Genomic DNA, 22,027 nt, shown 5'->3' on the forward strand with positions numbered 1-22,027 from the left:
TACATTTAGGTACAGAAGGTATTTCCCTACTCAGAGAACTTACAATTTAAAGGCCTGCTTCACTAAGGCTTTTCTCCTCTTTTCTTTCTATGGTAATAAAGCTTAGTGAATCAGACAGACCCTAAGTTTGTACTTGAGGCAATGGAGGATGAAGTGAGGAGCTGTGGCATGGCCTACTTCATTTGGCAGGGTGGTCATGTCACTGACTGTACAAGAACATACGAAATTGCCATGCTGGGTCAGACCACGGGTCCATCAAGCCCAGCATCCTGTTTCCAACAGAGGCCAAACCAGGCTACAAGAACCTGGCAGTTACCCAAACACTAAGAAGATCCCATGCTACTGATGCAATTAATAGCCGTGGCTATTCCCTAAGTAAACGTGATTAATAGCAGTTAATGGACTTCTCCTCCAAGAACTTATCCAAACCTTTTTTGAACCCAGCTACACTAACTACACTAACCACATCCTCTGGCAGCAAACTCCAGAGCTTTATTGTGCGTTGAGTGAAAAAGAACCTTCTCCGATTAGTCTTAAATGTGCTACTTGCTAACTTCATGGAATGCCCCCTAGTCCTTCTATTATTCGAAAGTGTAAATAACAGAGTCACATCTACTCGTTCAAGACCTCTCATGATCTTAAAGACCTCTATCATATCTCCCCTCAGCAGTCTCTTCTCCAAGCTGAACAGCCCTAATCTCTTTAGCCTTTCCTCATAGGGGAGAGCTGTTCCATCACCTTTATCATTTTGATTGCCCTTCTCTGTACCTTCTCCATCGCAACTATATCTTTTTTGAGATGCAGTGACCAGAATTGTACACAGTATTCAAGGTGCGGTCTCACCATGGAGCGATATAGAGGCATTATGACATTTTCTGTTCTATTAACCATTCCCTTACTAATAATTCCTAACATTCTGTTTGCTTTTTTGACTGCTGCAGCACACTGAGCCGACGATTTTAAAGTATTATCCACTATGATGCCTAGATCTTTTTCCACGGTGGTAGCTCCTAATATGGAACCTAACATCGTGTAACTACAGCAAGGGTTATTTTTCCCTATATGCAACACCTTGCACTTATCCACATTAAATTTCATCTGCCATTTGGATGCCCAATCTTCCAAGAGAGAGAAACTGCTTAGAGATAACCAGTCTTAAGCATCTGTGTTTGGCAGTAACTAACCTCAATGTGAAAATGGAACAAGGACAGCACAGCTTTGTATGAAAAATGTGAGGAGTGGTATTTGACAGATGAGTCAGAGAAAGAAGAATTGCTTGAAAGAAGTGGAGATCTTGGAAAAAGCTAGCAAAGGGAGAGAAAAACTAGTTTTAAATCAGTTGTCCAATAAGTCCTTCTTGCAGACTTTTTTCATGTTTTCAGAAGAGCCCTTTATAGATGTTTATTTTCATTCTCTGTTTTTTTAATGTTTACAAACATTGACTGCATGGAACAGCAGTTATAATCCTAATAGCAGTGGTATGACTGCACCAAGCTTTCAAGAAAGCATTGAGAGTGACCATAGTTAAAGCCTAAACTTTAATGAGCATAGGAAGGCTGAATGTTTTGGACAATGGCTTTCCTCTGTATATTTGTACTACTCACACTTTCTATAGATCTTATGCTGAGGAAAGTGCAGGGAATTACATTAAACTCAGTTGGAAAGCCCAACCTATTTGACAAAAATGATAAAAATTAAAATTGTTCACAAAGTTAATAGAGTAGCTAGTGTATGCAATACATTTTCTGCAGTACTGATCTAGTTAATAGTCCTCAAATATTATTCAGGCTTAATGATTGCGAGTTTCCATGATTTATGAATTTAAGGAACAGCAATTTAACACTGATGTAGAAATGTTTTAGGTCAATAAATGATTCTGTGGAGACAGATGGAAATGTTTCTTTGCTATTCTTAAGATGTGTGCTATTGGTATTCATGTTCCACTCTGTCCTGTTTTCCTTATGAATGCTTCTCTCTATTCAAGATAGAGTACATTAGTTGTCTAGAAACAGATAAAAGCCTATAAAGTACAGGATGAGCTAATCAGATGTCTTGAATTAGACAGTATCAGTATTATTCCTTTTCTTGACATCTGCAGATACCTGGGAAGAGTTTTGTAGTGCTCAATATTTTAGAGCAGTGGTTCTCAACCAGTGTGTCGCCACACTTCCCGGTTCCTCACTGTCCCAGCTGCTCCCCCTACCCCAGCGAAATAGGAACTCATCCTCTGCCCAGGCTTAAAATGCTGATAGCCTGCATGGAATGCGGCAGGAGAGCTGGAGTCAGTGGCAGCAGCATGGTCTCTTCTTCCCACCCTCCCCGTGGCCCGGAAGAGGAAGTGGTATGCAGCAGCCGCGCATGTGGGAAGAAGAGACCATGCTAGTGCATGCAGCATTGGCCTGAAGAAGAGAGGCGCTGCACACAAGAGGAGCAATGTCAGCTCCCGCAGCCAATGGGACTCCTTTCTCAAAGCCAAGAGGGCTGAAAGTGAAGGAGGCTTCTGCTGCTGCTAGTTCGGTGGGGTGGGGGAGAGAGAGAGTGAGTGATTGAGCAAGCATATGTGTTTGAGATCTTGTGTGAGTGTGTGTGTGTGAGTGAGAGAGAGACAGCATGTATGTAAGTGAGGGATTGAGAGCCTGTATGTGTAAGTGTGTGATTGCAAACCTGTTTGTGTGAAAGAGAGTGTGTGTGTGTGATTGCAAACCTGTTTGTGTGAAAGAGAGTGTGTGTGAGTGTGTGTGTGTGTGTGATTGCAAACCTGTTTGTGTGAAAGAGAGTGTGTGTGTGTGTGAAAGAGAGTGTGTGTGTGTGTGTGATTGCAAACCTGTTTGTGTGAAAGAGAGTGTGTGTGTGTGTGATTGCAAACCTGTTTGTGTGAAAGAGAGTGTGTGTGTGTGTGATTGCAAACCTGTTTGTGTGAAAGAGAGTGTGTGATTGCAAACCTGTTTGTGTGAGAGTATGTGTGTGAGAAAGATAGTATGAATATATGTGTCTGACTGAGAACCTGTCTTTGTAAGTGAGAGAGATCATGTGTATGTATTAAGAGCCTGTGTATAAGTGAGAGAGAGAACATGTATCTGTGTGATTGAGAGCCGGTGTAGGTGAGAGAGTATGTATGTGATTGAGAGCCTGTGTGCAAGTGTGTGAATGAGAGTCTATATGTGTAAGCGTGTGATAGCCTGTGTGTGTGTGAAAAGACAGCATGTTTGTAAATGTGTGATTAAGAACCTATATAAGTGAGCGAAAAAGCATGTGTATACATGCGTGATTGAGAGCCAGTGTGAGAGAGAGAGCTTGTGTGTGACACAGAGAGGAAAAAGTTGCAAGCAAACCATCCCTCTTCCTGCTAATTCAAAACAATCTCGGGGCACCTGGATATCAAACGTTCCCAGGCATGCAGAGCAAAGCATTTTTTTTTTTAAATCATTTTTCATTATTAGGTCCTTAGTGCCTGCTATTTTTAAATATTTATTGGTCTCTAGAAAGTTTTGATATGTTTTTAATTATTGGATATTCCTTTCATCAGCTATTTCAAAATAATCTCTTCTTTTTATTATTGTGGTTTTACTGCTATTGATTTTATATTTCTTGGTTGGTTTGAGGACTGGTGATGTTTCTCTTTTTCCTTTGTTACACTGTATACAGTCTCTCTGGCTTGTTGCAGTTTCCAGTTCAGTTTTTGTCTGCATGTTTCTTTTTATGCTTTATGGTCTCTTTATTCTTTGTTAGGTGAGGGTCTGCACATGTGACTGAGGTGAGGTATTCTGCTGGCGTGTAGTTTCTGTGTAGGGCTGTATAGTAGCTTGGCTTGTTCCGTTTTCCTAATAGGAGGAATATTGGAGTTTTAAGGCCTGGTGTAATAATTTTGTTTTGCCTTGTAAGTTACTGTTTGAGTGCTGGAAATGGGTGCTTGTTTTGGTATGGGATGTTTACTGTTTATGCAATTTCTGTTCAGACAGAGTACTTATCTTTCCCTTGTGTCATTCTTAACAAAAATAATACTGGGCCTTTGTTTTTTTTTTTATTTCCGCCATGACTTGTAATGAGCAGTGTGTCACAGATGTAAGCATGGTGTGTCAGGTGTATCAGGATGGGAAAAAGGTTGAGAAACCACACCGTTTTAGAATGTTGAATCTTAAATAAGATTTTCATCATTGGCTAGCTGTGGTTTGCAGCATCTCCATTGCAGCATCCCCTTGTATTTATAAAGAAGTTGCCATCTTCCTTGTCTTTTTCTCATGATTCATAATTCATAATTGCCTTGAAAATCAAACAGTCATGCACACATCAAAGATGCAATACAAATTAATGTGGAAGTAAAGTTTAACAACATAGTTGCTCTCGAACTATGTTGTTAAAACAAATCTATCATATTTTCTTCCAGAACTGGATGTGACATAGTTGCAGATTTCCATTTTTTTGCATTGGATTTTATGTATTCAGACAAGAGTGTTTAATGTGATAGTTTTCCAAGGTTGTGTTACAATATCATAAATTAAAATGCAGTTTTAATGTGATATGAGCAGACTGAGCTATATTTAGATTTTAAAAACATAATCACTGTATACAAACAGAGCATTAGCAATAAATTTAAAAGATTGCAATCATTTCTAAAATACTTTGATTTAGGAATGAGGTTTGTTTATGTTTAGGTATGCACAAAAACTCTTCCGTTAGCGTTTGGGTAGGTCAGTCCCAACGAGTAGGTTATGCACCTTTGCCAGCAGATGGAGACAGAGCAAAAGCTGATATCACGGCTATATAGTCCTGCCCCGACATCAGCCCACCAGTATTCTCCATAAACCTTTCATAAACCTGGAGTTGAGAAGTAGCCCAGCATTGGCAAGCAACAGGTGCATAGAGAAAGTGTGTATGAAATAAGAGACATGTAGAATTGTTCTTATGCTGTCAGTCATGATTTAGGAATGCATTGTATATGAGGTGACATCCCTGACTGTTATATGACATAGCCAGCCTATGATTGATCTATCTTTTATAGTTTTGTCTACTTCCACAAGTTAACACTGCTTTGTGTGAAAAAGTTATTCTCACAGGACAAGCAGGATGGTAGTCCTCACATATGGGTGACATCACAGCATGGAGCCCAATCATGGAACACTTTTGTCAAAGTTTCTAGAACTTTGACTGGCACCTACTGGGCATGCCCAGCATGGCACTAACCCTGCAGGGGTCCCCCTTCAGTCTTCTTTTTTCCGCACAGCAGTAGCCACACGGTTAAGGAGCTACACAGAGATTCCTGACAGGAATTTTCCTCACGGAATTACTGAAAACTTTCTTACCCCACAGGGGTCCCTCCTTCAACTTTTTCAAGCCGAGATACTCCGGTAAGTTTTTTACCTGTTTTCGGTCGATTCCCGTCGAGTTTGACCCTTGAGGCCTACTGGCCGTTGACCGTACTGCGACTCAAATTTTTCAAGGCCATAGCGTTGCGGTTCCGATGGTGCCCAGACTGTAACCACACCATGTCCATAACAGACCCTCATAAGGTCTGTGTAATGTGTCTCGGATGTGAGCACGATGTCCTGACCTGCACCAAATGTGCCCTAATGACACCAAAAGGTCGCAAGGCCAGAATGGAGAAGATGGAACTTCTCTTCCGTGCTCAAACCCCGACGCCGTCCATTGCATCGACGTCGTCAGAACCAGCACTGTCCACCGCGCCAGTATCGACCACCGGCCGGTGACCGTCCGGCATCGACGACTTCTCAGCCTTCGACTCCCTCTACTTCCCCTCAGGACCGAGGGGATCGTAGAGAGATTCATCGCCATCATCGACCTCGCCATCGTCCGAGCCGCTGTTGAAGAAATCCCGTCCACAAAAGGCACCGACCTTTTCTGCGACCAGGTCACCGAGGCAACCCTTACCCGGATGGGTACCAGGAGCCGCAACTCCGCCTTTAATGGTGGTCCCTCCGGCTATGCCTCTGCCTCCTTTTCCCCTTCCGGAGCCGGGGCTGATTTCTCCTGGTCTCCGTGAAGAACCAGACTGGATGGTTCAGGAGGCCATGGACAACGCGATGCATCGACTACAAGTTCCTCCAGCACCGACACCGGTGCCGATCGTTGAGTCGACCACCGACCCAGTTCCGGCAGCGTTGGCACCGCTGCTCTCGAAGATGGAAGCACTTATTGCCGCTTTTCCACTGATGGATCCTGGGTCACCGATGGCTCCGGTGCCCTCTCCTCTTACTTTGTCATCGGGAGGAGAAACACCGTTCCGCATCCCTCCATCGGGAGTCTTGCCGATGCCTCAGCCATCGATTACGATGCATCCGCCACCGATCCATCCATCGGTGCCCTCGATGACTGCACCAGTGCCTTCGATGCCTTCATCGGTGCCTTCAGTTTTTCCTTCGATTCCTTCAGAGCTTAGACCTAGACCTTCAAGAATTCCACCGACCCGTCCCCCTCTGGTTCCTAGAGGGGCAGGTGATGATACCTGGATGATGATACCTGGACTGATGATTCTTCACCAGACACCGATGACTTGCCTTCACCACCTTCTCCTACTGAAAGCAGGAAGCATTCTCCTCCAAAGGACCTTTCCTTCATGAATTTTGTGAAGGAGATGTCTGAATTGGTTCCCTTCCAATTACACACCAAACAAGATGACAGGCATCAAATGATGGAGCTGTTGTAATTCCTGGATGCTCCCAAGGAAATAACCTCCATTCCTATTCACCAGGTTCTTCTGGATCTCCTCAAAAAGAACTGGGAACACCTTGGCTCTGTTGCTCCAGTCAACAGGAAGGCTGACACCACTTATTTGGTACAGTCAGCCCCAGGTTTTCAAAAACCTCAGTTGGATCACCAATCTGTGGTTGTAGAATCGGCCCAAAAGAGGGCAAGGAGATCGAAACCCCATTCTTCCTTTCCCCCAGGCAAGGAGCAGAAATTTCTAGATGCCATTGGCCGCCGTGTCTTCCAGGGCTCCTCATCTCCCGAATTGCCTCTTATCAGCTCTATATGACCCAATACAACAGGGTCTTATTTAAGCAGATACAAGAATTGACAGACTCCCTGCCTCAACAGTTCCAAGATCAACTTCAAACCCTAGTGAACAAGGGCTTTGAGGCAGGCAAGCATGAGATAAGATCATCTTACAATATCTTTGACACTGCTACCAGGGTATCTGCAGCTGCTATTTCGGCAAGAAGATGGGCCTGGCTCAAGTCTTCGGACCTTCGCCCTGAAGTGCAGGACAGATTGTCTAACCTGCCCTGTGTAGGAGACAATCTGTTTGGCGAGCAGATTCAGCGGACGGTGGCGGAACTCAAGGACTATCATGAGACCCTGAAACAGCTCTCTCTGATGCCTTCCGAGTATTCCTCAAAACAACCTCTCCGAAAGGACACTAAAAAGTCATTTTTCGGTCCGAGAAATCCTACCTGCCACAGTCTAGAGCTCGTTCTACGAGACTTTTCCAAAAAACCCAGTCTTGTCAACTACAAAAACAAAAGCCTCAAGCAGCTCCTCAGCTGGGCCCTGCTTCCGGTTTTTGACTCCTGCATAGAGAGCAGCAGCCAGCTTCCACTGCCTCACATACCAGTGGGAGGTCGATTTATGCCATTTCAACAACAGGTGGCACTCAATCACCTCAGACCAGTGGGTCCTAGCGATAATCGCTCAAGGTTATCATCTGAACTTTCTCTCCATCCCACCGGACTCCCCACCTCTACCGACTTGGAGAACATCCAACCACTCTATCCTCCTGGAACAGGAGGTCTTCCTTCTCCTCCAGTCCAAAGCAATAGAACCAGTGCCCTACCCTCAGCACAGCCTAGGGTTCTATTCCCGGTACTTTCTAATCCCCAAAAAATCGGGAGGCGTTCGTTCAATTCTGGACCTCCGTGCCCTCAACAAGTACCTCCATCGAGGAAAGTTCAAAATGGTAACCTTGGGTTCTCTTCTTCCTCTTTTGCAAAGAGGAAACTGGCTCTGCTCTCTAGACTCCAGGACGCATACACACATATTGCAATAACTCCATCTCATCGCAGATTCATGAGATTTCTGGTAGGTCCCAAGCACCATCAGTACCGAGTGCTTCCATTCGGCTTGGCATTTGCACCACGAGTCTTCACAAAATGCCTCGTAGTAGTTGCAGCCTTCCTCAGGACTCAAGGTGTTCATGTCTACCCCTATCTAGACGATTGGTTGATCAGGGCTCCCACTCAGCAAACTGCTCTGTCGTCCCTACATCTTACCTTACACACTCTGATTTTGCTAGGATTTCTCGTCAACTACGACAAATCTTTCTTAGTCCCATCTCAAACTTTATCATTCATAGGGGCAGACTTGGACACCTTGCAGGCAAAAGCCTTTCTGCCTCGTCAGCAAGCTCTCACTCTCGTCTCTCTCGCACATCAGCTACAGTCTCAACACAGCACGACTGCATGTCACTTTCTCATCCTGCTGGGACACATAGCATCCTCAATTCAGGTTACCCCAATAGCCCGTTTGGCCATGAGTCATGCAGTGGACTCTAAGGTCACAATGGACTCAATCCATTCAGCCACTGTCGACCATTGTCCATGTCACCGACTCACTCAGTCAGTCTCTAGCTTGGTGGAAAAATCAGATCAATCTCTTCCCAGGCTTGCCCTTCCAGGCTCCAGATCCTCAAATAATTCTCTCCACCGATGCTTCCAACCTTGGCTGGGGAGCCCATGTGGCCGAACTGCAGACACAAGGATCTTGGTCTCCAGAGGAAGCCAAACACCAAATCAATTTCCTGGAGCTTCGAGCAATCAGATATGCTCTCAGGGTATTTCAGGATCGCCTGTCCAATCAAGTCATCCTGATTCAGACAGACAACCAGGTGGCCATGTGGTACATCAACAAACAGGGAGGGACAGGCTCCTACCTTCTGTGTCAGGAGGCTGTGCAGATAATGGCGGAGGCCCTCTCCCACTCGATGTACCTCAGGGCCACCTACTTGCCGGGAGTGGACAATGTGTTGGCAGACAAACTAAGTCGCACCTTTCAGCCGCACGAGTGGTCTCTCAACCCCTCAGTGGCGGACTCGATCTTCCAACAATGGGGTTACCCTCATATAGATCACTTTGCGTCTCTTCAAAACCGCAAAGTAGAGAACTTTTGCTCTCTCACTCGCAGCCAACACTATCAGCCATGAGATGTGTTCTCCCTCTTATGGGCGACCGGTCTCCTATATGCATTCCCTCCACTTCCACTTCTCTCAAAGACTCTCGTGAAGTTACGTCAGGACAAGGGAACTATGATTCTGATAGCACCTCATTGGCCACGCCAAATGTGGTTCCCAATACTTCAGGATCTCTCCATTCGCAGGCACATTCCCTTGGGAAAGGACCTGCTTCTGATCACTCAAAACGACGGGTGCCTATGCCACCCCAATCTTCAAGCCTTGTCCCTGACAGCCTGGATATTGAAAGGTTAATTCTTCAGCCATTTAACCTTTCGGAACCGGTTTCCCGTGTCCTGATTGCTTCACGGAAGCCTTCTATGAGAAAATCCTACCTTTGTAAATGGAACAGGTTTAAGTCCCCTTTACCTGTCCTACCACAAAGTTTCTAGACTATCTCTGGCACTTGTCAAAATCAGGTCTAAAAACTTCCTCCATCAGAATGCATGTCAGTGCGGTAGCCGCCTTCCATAAAGGTATTGGGGACATTCCTATTTCAGTACAGCCCCTTGTAACACGTTTTCTGAAGGGTTTGCTTCACCTCAAGTCTCCGCTGCGTCCTCTGGCCTTTTCTTGGGACCTCAACCTGGTTTTGGGTCGGCTCATGAAACCACCATTCGAGCCTCTCCAATCCTGTGATCTTTGCTATCTCACATGGAAAGTGATTTTCCTTTTGGCAATCACTTCGGCTCGCAGAGTTAGTGAGTTACAGGCCCTAGTTACCTATCCGCCTTACACTAAACTTCTGCAGGACCGGGCAGTACTCCGCACTCACCCTAAGTTCTTACCTAAGGTAGTATTGGAGTTTCATCTCAATCAATCCATTATACTACCTACCTTTTTTCCTAGGCCCCATTCCAGTCCAGGAGAACAGGCTCTGCATACCCTTGACTATAAACGGGCTCTAGCATTCTACCTAGACCGTAGAGCTGCCCATAGGAAGAGCACTCAATTGTTTGTCTCTTTCCACTCCATCAAATTGGGGCAGCCTTTGGGTAAGCAGACTCTCTCCTCCTGGTTAGCGGACTGCATATCCTTTTGCTATCAGCAAGCCGGCATTCCACTTCAAGACCATGTTAAAGCACACTCTGTGAGGGCCATGGCGACTTCAGTAGCACACCTACAATTGGTGCCACTTCCTGACATTTGCAGGGCTGCCACCTGGAGTTCTCTCCATACCTTTACAGCCCATTATTGTTTAGACAAAGCCAGAAGACAAGATTCCATCTTTGGCCAGTCTGTCTTGCGCAACCTAGATACATCTTAACGTACCAACACCCTTCCACCTGCCCGTTAAGGTTCAGGATGCCCTCTGCCAAATTCAACCCCAGTCTAGTGCCTTGCACACCTGAGTACATACATTTGGTGCATACTCAGACATCCTCAGCTCGGTACTCACGCATATGTGAGGACTACCATCCTGCTTGTCCCGTGAGAAAGCAAGTGTTGCTTACCTGTAACAGGTGTTCTCACAGGACAGCAGGATGTTAGTCCTCACGAAACCCACCCGCCACACCGCGGTGTTGGGTTCGTTTTGTTTCTTATTTTATTTTTCAGCACTTCCTGTAGCTTTTAAACAAGGCTGAAGGGGGACCCCTGCTGGCTGCAGGGTTAGTGCCATGCTGGCCATGCCCAATAGGTGCCAGTCAAAGTTCTAGAAACTTTTATAAAAGTGTTCCGTAATTGGGCTCCATCCTGTGATGTCACCCATATGTGAGGACTAACATCCTGCTGTCCTGTGAGAACACCTGTTACAGGTAAGCAACACTTGCTTTCCCTTTGATTTATTTTAACCTGTAGTTTGTTGGTTTTATCAGGCAGCAGCTTTATAATAAACAAAAGGAAATACTTCTTTTCATCTTGTTTTTATTAAGTAGGTTATCTGTTGGGTGTGTTTTTTCTGGGTAGCAGAACTTAATGTAGCCAGTATATGCATCTATCAATTGCTGTCATCTGATGAGTTATACCAATGAAATAATATGATCTTATTTCTCTTCCCATGGTGAGCTAGCACATGCCAGTCTACTTTCTATTCTGTCTACAAATATGAAATTCTTTTCCTTGCTTCCTTGCCAGGAGGGTTTTCAGAAGTTCAGTCAGCACTGCAAATTGCCTTAAGAGTGGAAAATTCTTCTCTTGCACAAATGCCCTTATCAGCAGCAACCAGATGGAGTTCTGAGCAGAAATACTAGCACTATGAAATTGCTTTTTTCTCTGAGAGTAGAGAGGATTAACGCATTCCTCCAAAGATGGGTGGCAGCATCTGCAGATTTAGGGATGTTAATACTGTGAAACATTTTCATGAATTGCTAAAATAATTTGAACACTCAATATTATTGCCCAATAGTTATCAGAAAATGGATGTAGCTGGAATAATGGAAAACCTTATTCTATATATTTAAATATTATTCCTGTCATAAAATTTAATCTAAAAAATTAAAGAATTGTTTTTAGGAAGCTGGAGCAGTTTCATAACAAAATTAAAATGCTATACTCTGTGAGGTTGGTAACAGCAAATGTCACATGAGCAAAGCAGGAGATGTATAGAAGAGTGATAGATGGAACTGGGCTTATTTTATTGTACAGATTGAATATGCTTTATAGATTTTGGAATACTTTGTTTTAAATTTTGAATTATTTGTAGTGCAGATCTCAGGCTCTGCTTAGTTCACTAGTAATTCATGGCTGGCAAAATATTGAAAGATTTGCTTTTGTTTATAGAATGTTGGGAGTTCCCAAGCAGGCATTAAGTGTTTGCTGTCTGCATCTTTTTGAGGTGTGTATGTATGTGTATACACGTGTGTGTGAATGTATCTATGTGCAACCCTCCCCCAGCCGACACCTTGTGTCCTCACTAGGAAGGAACCACTGGTGTATTTTGTTCCTGAGCAGACTAGAAGCTTAAATTCAAGCCCTTAGGGTGTTATGACTGGGATCCACAAAAAAGCCACTGAAAATTCTGAGAGAAGTATCAGAAATTCTTTTCTGTAATAAAATGTCTTCAACAGAGATGATTTGACAAATAGTGAATTTACATGGTGAAGAATCTGTATTCTTCTTTCACTCATCCAATAACTCACACAATCATGATCTCCTTGTTCCCTTTATGGAAAGATCCTCCTAATAACTTTTCTGGGGAAACTCCTGTACCTCTTAGGATACCCCTATGTGTGTATACCTTGTTATTCGGTACCTCTGTAGAACAGATTTTTCTCCTTTCTTTTAAGCAGCTTGTTCGATCAGTACATCTCCCAAATGTGAAGCACTATATGGACTCTTCTCTCTGAAGATCACAGCAAACTGCTGCAGGGGTCCCAGCTCAAACTTTCCTGTTCTAAGGAAACTCTGAACTACTTGTCCTTAGTCATAGCTCACAAAGAAATACTTTGTGAATAGAAAGCTTCTGCTTTGCTTTCCCCTTCTTTATTTCTTAGTAGAGGGCTTACATTCCTGCCTCTGAGACTGCAGCTGATCCCGCTATACTTGCTTTGCTTCTGCTCATATCACTCTACCATTTTAATTATCTCTGAACCCTTAGGGTCTATATATCCTTTCCTGGTACATTCCATTATGAAGTAATGGAATGTACCAGGAAAGTACTCTTTATGAATGAAACATGTTACAAACCCTTTTCTTCAAAAACATACCCTTGCATATGGGGCATACATGAATAGTAAATCTGTATGTGTGGGGTGAGGATTATCTGACTGGTTTAAATCAGGAGTGGGTGGATGTTTTGGCCTGTAGGCCACTTACATTGGGTATTGCTGAAAGAGAGGTCCTCTCTGGAGCACTGTAGTGGCAGTTCTTAGAAACAGCATGCATCTCGTGCATTTGCTGCCACACCCATTACTCTCTGCCATGAGCCGAGACCAGAACTGTTACAGCGATAATTTGCTCACCCATGGCTTAGATCCTACACTTTTAACAGATCAAACTAGCCGAGAAAGGTGGCAGATGGAAAATACAGTAAGCAACCATTCAGTGGAAACATCCTCAAACAAATATATATATACAGAGAGTAGTTATTAGGAGAAGTAATACTGGAAGGTCATGTGCATTAATACTCAGAGGGTGGATAGTAAGAACTGGAGGCTCTAAAAGTTGAAACTGGACTTGACATTTCCCCTATTACAGAGACATGGTTCAGTGAGACTGGGAAATAACTATACTAGGCTATTTGTATTCAGAAAGGCTAAGATAAATAGGAAGTACAAGGAGTACTTCTTTACTTAAATAATAGTATACAGGCAACAGAAATACACATCATATTGGGATCAGAGAAGGCACTGGAAGTTATCCGAGAGATGAGAAATAGAATAGTCACTTATAATGATATGGATTAGGAATGTAAAAGCAAAATAGATTTTGTTTTATAATTTCATTCATTTTTGGCCCATTTTTTGCCCGAATTTTGTTTCACACTTTTTTTTTGTCCACATTTTTTTGGTTTCAGCAAATAGTGTGTGCTATTTGTCAAAATGAAAAATCTGAACATTTTGGAATTTTTGGGAGGCATTTTTGATTTGTTTTGGATTTTGAAAATGACCTTATTTAGTTTGGAATTCACATTTGGTTTTTAAAAAAATGCACATTCCTATTATGCACTTTAGACCTCCATCAGAGGGAGAAGAGTTAAAGATGTAATAGAAGCCAGTACCCTTAAATGACGTGTAACAAGGACATCAGTCTACCAGATTTTTAACTAGAGCAAGGCTTTCCAAACATGTTCTGGTGACTCCATAGCCAGTTGGATTTTCAGGATATTCACAATGAATATATACATGAGACAAATATTCACATACTGGGTCTACAGTGAATACCTAACTAGCTTGCAGGGTCACCAGAACATGTTTGGGAAGCCTTGGAGAGTAGGGTAATTCTGAATATTGTTTGAAATGGGACTTTACCTAATTGTTTTCTCCCCTCTGGCAGTTAGCGTTCCAAAATTGCTGTTGATTGAAAATTGCTATTATGAACTTTGATCAATGATTAATGGATGGTTTTCACAGTAGGTTTTTCTCATTCTTTTGTATATAGATACAAGGGACAATGAAGATTCTAAACTAGATTTTGATTACTTAATTGTACATATTGTATATAAGTATGGTTATTGGGTACTCAACCTATTAACTATCCTTGCCTTATTCATTATATAATTAGTTTGACATTTTGCCTTTTTATGATGCTTACTAGATGTCCAGTTAAACATAAATTATTAGTCTTAACCTAAGATAATTGTTAATCATTTGTTTGCAGAACAAATTTGGAACTTGAGTTGGTTCATCGTGGAGATACTTTGTGTTCTGGAGGAGCAAGTGCTGCTGGAAAAAGATCTTGCTTAAGTAAGTTAGGTCTTTGGAATAATTTAAACATTTTGTTTCCTTTTCCTCCTAGATGAGAATTGCATAAACCTAAACTCAAATCATTCCTCTGGTCCTACCCATTCCTCTTCCCAAATAGTTTCAGTTACGAGATATAGGAAATAAGCTTCAACATTTTATGGTTTATGGTTACCTTGAGGCTGACCAACTCCAGACACTGTTACCTATGCCTAATACCTCCAGTGCTCTACCTCCCCCCTTTCACATATACGCCTGTAGACACCTGGTTTAACCATTTTTGTTGTTGAAGACACTGCAGAACATAAGACTAAGGGCCTGATGTACTAAGGCTTTTCTCCCATTCTGTGTCTATGGGGAAAATGCTTAGAAAATGAAGCCCTAAGTGTTCTATTGATATGCCTTCCTAAATTAGATGGCCAGTGTGATCAGAACATAAATTGACCTAATAGTTCTTTCCATGCATAAACCTTGAAGTGGCAGATCTGAATCCTGATGTTAGACACCGAAAATATTAATAATTGTGTTATTTTGCATTTCCCTTTAAGGCAATCTTATTATTTTCATTCTTGAATATATCAATTTTCCTGTTTCTGAACTTTGTTGCCTTATCTTTAAGTCTTATACATTTGCTTCATTTATCTATCTGATGTACTAATATTTATTTTGTTAATATACTTAGATTTTGTCATTTTTTGGGTAGAATAAAAGCTATATATTTCTTGCAGTAACCATGCAACTTCTTTTTGAAAGTTTCCTTTTCTGAGTCCATTCTTTTATGCTGTAGTTTTATGTTACATGCATCAGTGTTCTACCTGCATGGGGTTCTAATAAGGATCAACACAGCAGCGCCCTGATTTACTTAGATTCATAATGACGGGTAGAAGTTTTGTGAGAGAAACTTGTAAAAACTTTAAATACCAATAACTCCCAAAGAGTAAATTATAAGTAAGATTAAACAGAAGGAGCTTAATGTTTTTAAGTCCCAATAGAGAAGATGGAGCCCTAAACTAATAGAATTCAAGAAAGAATGAGACGAGTGCAATGGATCCTTTTGATTCAAGAATTTGAAGACTGTTTTAACTGCCAACTAAATTATCTAAAAATGAGTTGCTAATACTGCTGCTTTACATTTAGCTTTGTAGATTGAATGTATATATTGCTTTTATTATAATTTTAGTAGGCAAAAAATGAAAACATAAGTTTGTGAAGAAAAAATGCAGAAAGTCTGAAGGTTATGTAAATATAATCCTTTTAAAAGCTAGTACCCACAGCAAGTGATAATTTTGGAGGTAATTTCAGTATATACTTTGTATAGTTGTTAAAATAATCTTTCAGGCAATACAGCTAATAATATTTGAGTGTATTCAAACAGAATAGATAAGCCTAATCCTTATTAAAGGGGACATGCTGATTTTAAGGGAGAGATATAGTTAATGTTAAGTTAGGACAGAGGATTCCAGGAACATCTCAATATGATCTGCAGCTTATCCTGTTTGACAGGCCTCTCTTTCTTCTTGCACCTCAGTTTACCTAACTGATACAGTCATAAAATCTGGACATGGCTTTATTGCAGAGAGCTCTCATTTTGTAAGAACTTTAGGGTAAGTGTTATGTCACTGTGTTAGTAATTAGGGATGTGCATTTGTTTTCAACAAATGTGCAATCCGCAATGCATAAGTCCCAGTTCGTTTGATTCGTGGGTTCGCGAAACGTATGGCGATCCCCCACGAATAAAACATAACATATATTAATTTCATTCTTTTGGTTCGCAGTGATTTCTTAGCGGCCCTTTGAAATAGGAGAAGGCCATGTGGGAGTATCCATAGCAAAAACCAGCCCTTTCCTGTGAATCATAAGTGACCTCACAGCCCTGTCATAGAGTGGGTCAGACAGGTTGGCAAGGAGACGAGAATGCAACCTATCAGAGCTAAGCATTTTTCTAATGCAGCCAATCGCCGCTCTCACTCTGTGCTCTGTGATGCTGTTCCTGATGACGCTGTGCTATTTATACCTTAAGCATGTGGTGTGCCACGCTCTTTCTTTGCGGGGGTTGTCCGGGGAGGTGGCTTTACTCAGAGCTAGTCTGAGCGCCTCAAATCTGTATTCAATTGCTAGCTACTTTGATAGAATTTTCGTATATGCATAGTGGCACTTATTTGTGCCTGCATTGTCTAGACATCATCTATTGTAACCCTTAGATTTCTGACTTGCCTTGGAACCTTGATTTCTACCTCATCAAGTACTTGAAATACTAGGGAAATCTACACAAAGTAATTCAGTTTTTACTGAGTTAAATTTTAATTACATCATTACTTCAAGAATTACCCATTGCTACACTTTGATGGCAGTTTGAAAAGTCATTTACCAGTGTAAATGGGTATTTACCAGGTTGAAATGGTTTTTGAAAGTTGCCCACTCTATATGTGAATAAAAGTATAGGTGTTCATGGAGTGACGTTAGGCCAGGGGAGGCAACTTTGTACATTGTTCTGTATTTTCAAAACTGTATGTTTTGGCCAGAAAAAGTACCCATAGAAAAAGCAAGTGTAAATTTCTATGGGTACTTTTTCCCTAGTCAGTTTTCAAAGTGAAAGTATGTTCATACTTTCCTTTTGACAGTGGTACAAAATCTGTGGGTAAAAGCCCATGGACTTTGTACCTGTCTACACAGTTTTGAAAATGACCTTTATGAACAGCCATAATGTTTGGTGTTGCAGACTCGGGGAATATTGGCTTCTTTCCTGACTCCCTTTCTCTCCAACACTTGTAGAAGTGCTAGTCAGAACCAGAAACAGTCTTCTTAGGTTCTGCATGAACCACGCTAGAGAGAATTCACACCATCTGGAGAGTGCTGATCAATAAAGATCAGTAAAGAGACTAGGTTAACTTGACTTCTTGCAAACTTTGTATTTAGTCAAAATTTGGACCCTATTACATGGCCTAATCTTCCATCAGGGACAGTAAATCTAGAGACCACAAGCTTGGGTAGTAACTGTACTGCTCAGCTGTAATAGATATAGGCAGAAGCCATCAAATCTGTCAGAGCTGCAGATGATATTAATAGCAAACAGTCTTTGCTTGCATATATTTATTTAAAAGCATTTCTTTCCTGCGCCTTCCACAGTTTGGGGCAGGTTACAGTAGTAGTAATAATAAGAAAATGCATAAAATACAGTAAAGCCTGCATAATAATAAAATACAATATTAGAAAATGGTATTTCTACATCACCATGTCCTGTAGTTCAGGGTTTCATTAGGGATTTTGTATGTAATTTATTAGTTTAAGGATGCTCGATAAATGCTAAAATGATCATAATGACAAGAACTTATTAGCATGCAGTGTGGGATTAAATGTATTGAAGATATCATAGTTATGGTTCTGCATAAATTGAGGCCACAAAATCTCTGAGATCTCCATTAAACTAAATTTGTTCCAGTTCCATGTCAAATTGCATACAAATATGTAGATCCAGTTAGATACCAATATTTCAGTCTTCTTCTGGAGCAATTGTAAGCCCTTCTGCTTGTCCTCTGTCCAAGTTAGCATAGTGCCTGGCATTTCAGCTCCATATAGCTCAGCCATGGATTTGAGTACAGTAAAGTAATATCGAACCCTTCTCCCAGATTTTCTGAAATCTGTGACAGTTTTTTGAACTAATTTAAAAAATCAGATTTTTATACTCTCTCATTAAAAATTACATCCTCACATGGAGGGGAGGAGAGTCCTAGTCATCGCCCAATGGCAACACCTATTGGCTGGATTTAGGATGCATGGTTGCAGGGTTCCAGAAGGAGTCCTGGTGCATGATCCTTTGCTGAGCACTGTTGCAATAACTGGACTAAAGTAAGTTGAAAGGAATATAAAATAGGGAAATAATCCCTGAATAGCTTCAAATGAAAACTTATGATAATAACTTTTAAACAGATGTGCAGGCGCACATGTACGCACATATGCCAGCTCGCGTTAAAGGATGTGGCCAATTTATAACATACGCACATATATATGTGCATGGTATAAAACAGGCTGTACATGTGTACATGTGCACACAATTTTATATGGATGCGCACGTGTGTGCAAATGCCTTCTTTACTGTGTAAGTGGAGGGATTTTAGTAGATACACGCACAGACACAATTGCCAGCTTCCCAAATTAGTTCCCAGTTCACACAGGTAAAGGATAGGACTTCCTAAACCCCCCCCCCCCCCCTTTTACTCCCTTTTACTCCCTCCTACCCTTAAAACCCTGTTGACTAAGAACATAAGAAATTGCCATGCTGGGCCAGACCAAGGGTCCATCAAGCCCAGCATCCTGTTTCCAACAGAAGCCAAACCAGGCCACAAGAACCTGGCAATTACCCAAACACTAAGAAGATCCCATGCTACTGATGCAATTAATAGCAGTGGCTATTCCCTAAGTAAACTTGATTAATAACAGTTAATGGACTTCTCCAAGAACTTATCCAAACCTTTTTTGAACCCAGTTACACTAACTACACTAACCACATCCTCTAGCAACAAATTCCAGAGCTTTATTGTGCGTTGAGTGAAAAAGAATTTTCCCCGATTAGTCTTAAATGTGCTACTTGCTAACTTCATGGAGTGCCCCCTAGTCCTTCTATTATCCGAAAGTGGAAATATCTGATTCACATCTACTTGTTCAAGACCTCTCATGATCTTAAAGACTATCATATCCCCTCTCAGCCGTCTCTTCTCCAAGCTGAACAGCCCTAACCTCTTCAGCCTTTCCTCATAAGGGAGCTGTTCCATCCCCTTTATCATTTTGGTTGCCCTTCTCTGTATCTTCTCCATCGCAACTATATCTTTTTTGAGATGCGGTGATCAGAATTGTACACACTATTCCAGGTGCGGTCTCACCATGGAGCGATATAGAGGCATTATGACATTTTCTGTTTTATTAACCATTCCCTTCCTAATAATTCCTAACATTCTGTTTGCTCCTCTGCAAGGAGAGATACTCACTGTCTCAGCCCTGTGCTGAGGCTGTGTCTCCAAAATCCCGCTGCGTCACTTGGGCAGAGGAGTTTTGATAAACTCAAATGATCCCTCCCAATGGGGAATGGTGCACGTTACTAACACACCCCACTACACTGACATCCTACACAGGGGCAAGGTCTAGGGGGACCTCTGACCCCTGTTGCTGGCAAGCAGACCTGTTGAAGCCCCTGCTGCCATAAAGACAAAGGACACCACTGCTAGGGAGGGGCAGATTTTTGGCAGCCACACTAAATCTTAACTGCCAAGCCCCCAAGCATTGATTGAGCTTTCTTAGATCAACTTCTCCCTCAGGGTTGTCCCTACTCGGTTGCAGGTCTTACTGTCACCTGCAAAAATGCAACATTTTCCTTTTAACCCCCTCCACAAGATCTCTCACAAAGGTCAGGACAGATTCCTGAAGTACTCCGCCAGTAACCTTTCTTTCCTCAAGGTGAATCCCATTTACCACTACCCTCTGCCATCCATCACTCAGCTTGTTTCTAATCCAGTACGCCATCTTGGGGCCTACTCCTCTGTGGGACAGGAAATCCAAGTAAACTGCAACCAGCGCCCACTCTTCAGTGTCCTTTCCTTTGGTAGAGTCTCTGGAATTTTCCCACCACTAGGGTAAAGATTAACTGGTGTGTAGTTTCCATCCTCCTCTCTGTTATCTCTTTCGTGTGGAGCAGCCTCTGTTCTTCTCCAGGTCCTGCGGGGATCCCATGGGAGATGCTAGGGAGGTTGGGAGTGGGAGGCGCTTGTGTTTTTGTGATGTATGTTTACTGAGATGTTTATGGATTTTGTTTGTTTTAGGTCTTACATGCCGTCATAGGAGTAAAGTTGTGCAGTAGGGGACCCCGGCACATGCTTGTATCCCTAAGTATTTAGTCACTGGTTTCATTCATAAATCTTGGAATGCCCAGACCTCACACACACACTCCATTCCTTTTTCGGTAAAAAATGTTTTGTGCGTGTAACAGGAGATATGTACATACGTGGTTGCCTTCTAATATCCGCGTGGGGCACATCAGCCCAACTTCTGCAAGTATCTCCCAGGCTTTTAAAATTCACCCTATAGTACCAAATCCCAGCAATAGTTCCGAGTGAGCTGGAAGACCAAAAGTAGAAGGTAGAAACTACCAGGTCAAAAGACACATGTTGAGTTTAACTGTGTGTTGAATAAATTTTATTAAGAAATGTATATTTATTCTAATTTGACTATTTTCTGAGGACCATTGATTATTTTATATTTCTATATTTTGTAAATTAAAAAATGTGTATCTTAGAAATTTACCTGGTTTATTATCACAAATCTGGATAGGAATGGAAGCTTGATCTTCAGATCTCTTTTGAATGCATTAGGATTAAAATGCTTTTCAGATGAATCATAATCTTATATTTCAGCAGTTGTAATTTGTTAAATTTTATATCATACGTTTCAGCAGGAAACCACAAAACTAATATTTTAATGGGTTCATTATAAACACATATGAAAAAATAGCTGTAATAGGATTACCATTCTGCTGCTTAAAAGCCTCCTAGCAAACTTACTCAGAAACTAAGTTTGATATGTATGAAGATTTAATGTTTTAAATTATGAAGTTTGATTATAATATGATAAAAAAAAGTGTTTGTAATCATGTCTCCTGTGATTCTGCAGCAAGAGTCATAATATTTGACTATTGCCATAGAATTGTCTAATCCCTATGGAATCATAGGAAACTTGAAATTGACAAAGAGCTGCCGAGCCGGCAGCAGGAGGAGGGAGACTGTGGTGCCTTGGGCCATATTCTTTGAGGCTTGGGACCTTGAACCATGCTGCACTATAATGTCCCTTGCAGTTAAAATCATTAATTGAAGCATGGGTAGTAGAAGAGGAGATTGTGGCCCTAGGCACCATTACTCTCCTCCTCCTGGCTTGGTCTGGGAGAAATAGGCAGCTAAGGGGGGATGTGGGGGAAGGGGAATCAATTTGAGGAAAGGATTAGCTGGGGAGGTGAGAATAAACAACTGGAAGGGGGAGGTGAAAAGCAGAAATCGGCTGGAGGTGAAGAGATATGGAGAGCAGTTGTGAGAGAGGAGGTAATCTTCTGTCAGGAGGTCGGGGGATGACACTGTAGAATGACTGAAGGATAAGATGGGGTTGGACAGGTTATATATATGTATAAGAGGTGATAAGCATGGAGGACTAGGGAATGAGAGGGAAAAGGGTATCTATCTATACTGGTGAATTAATGCCTGGAAGGGGGACAGTAAGTAAAATCTACAGCTCTCGTGCTAAACTTTCAAAAGGGAAACTTTGATAAAATGAGAAAAATAGGTAGAAAAAAACTGAAAGGAGCAGCTACAAAGGTAAAAAGTGTGCATAGGTGTGGTCATTGTTAAAAAATACAATCCTAGAAGCACAGTCCAGATGTATTCCACACATTAAGAAAGGTGGAAAGGAGACAAAACGATTACCGGCATGGTTAAAAGGGGAGGTGAAAGAAGCTATTTTAGCCAAAAGA

At 41.9% G+C, this 22,027-nt stretch overlaps 1 protein-coding gene across 8 annotated transcripts in view; it reads left to right on the plus strand.

Moving 5' to 3' along the window:
• The window catches only part of UBR3 (ubiquitin protein ligase E3 component n-recognin 3), a 672,099-nt gene that overhangs the window by 417,370 nt on the left and 232,702 nt on the right, over window positions 1-22,027 (plus strand). For all 8 annotated transcript variants that reach the window (XM_029605729.1, XM_029605732.1, XM_029605733.1 and 5 more), the window contains one exon: window positions 14,441-14,526. In XM_029605729.1, the coding sequence (XP_029461589.1) occupies window positions 14,441-14,526 (86 nt within the window). The remainder of the gene's footprint in view (window positions 1-14,440; window positions 14,527-22,027) is intronic.

This window comes from Rhinatrema bivittatum, chromosome 6, assembly GCF_901001135.1.
Source record: "Rhinatrema bivittatum chromosome 6, aRhiBiv1.1, whole genome shotgun sequence".
NCBI classification, from domain to species: Eukaryota; Metazoa; Chordata; class Amphibia; order Gymnophiona; family Rhinatrematidae; genus Rhinatrema; species Rhinatrema bivittatum.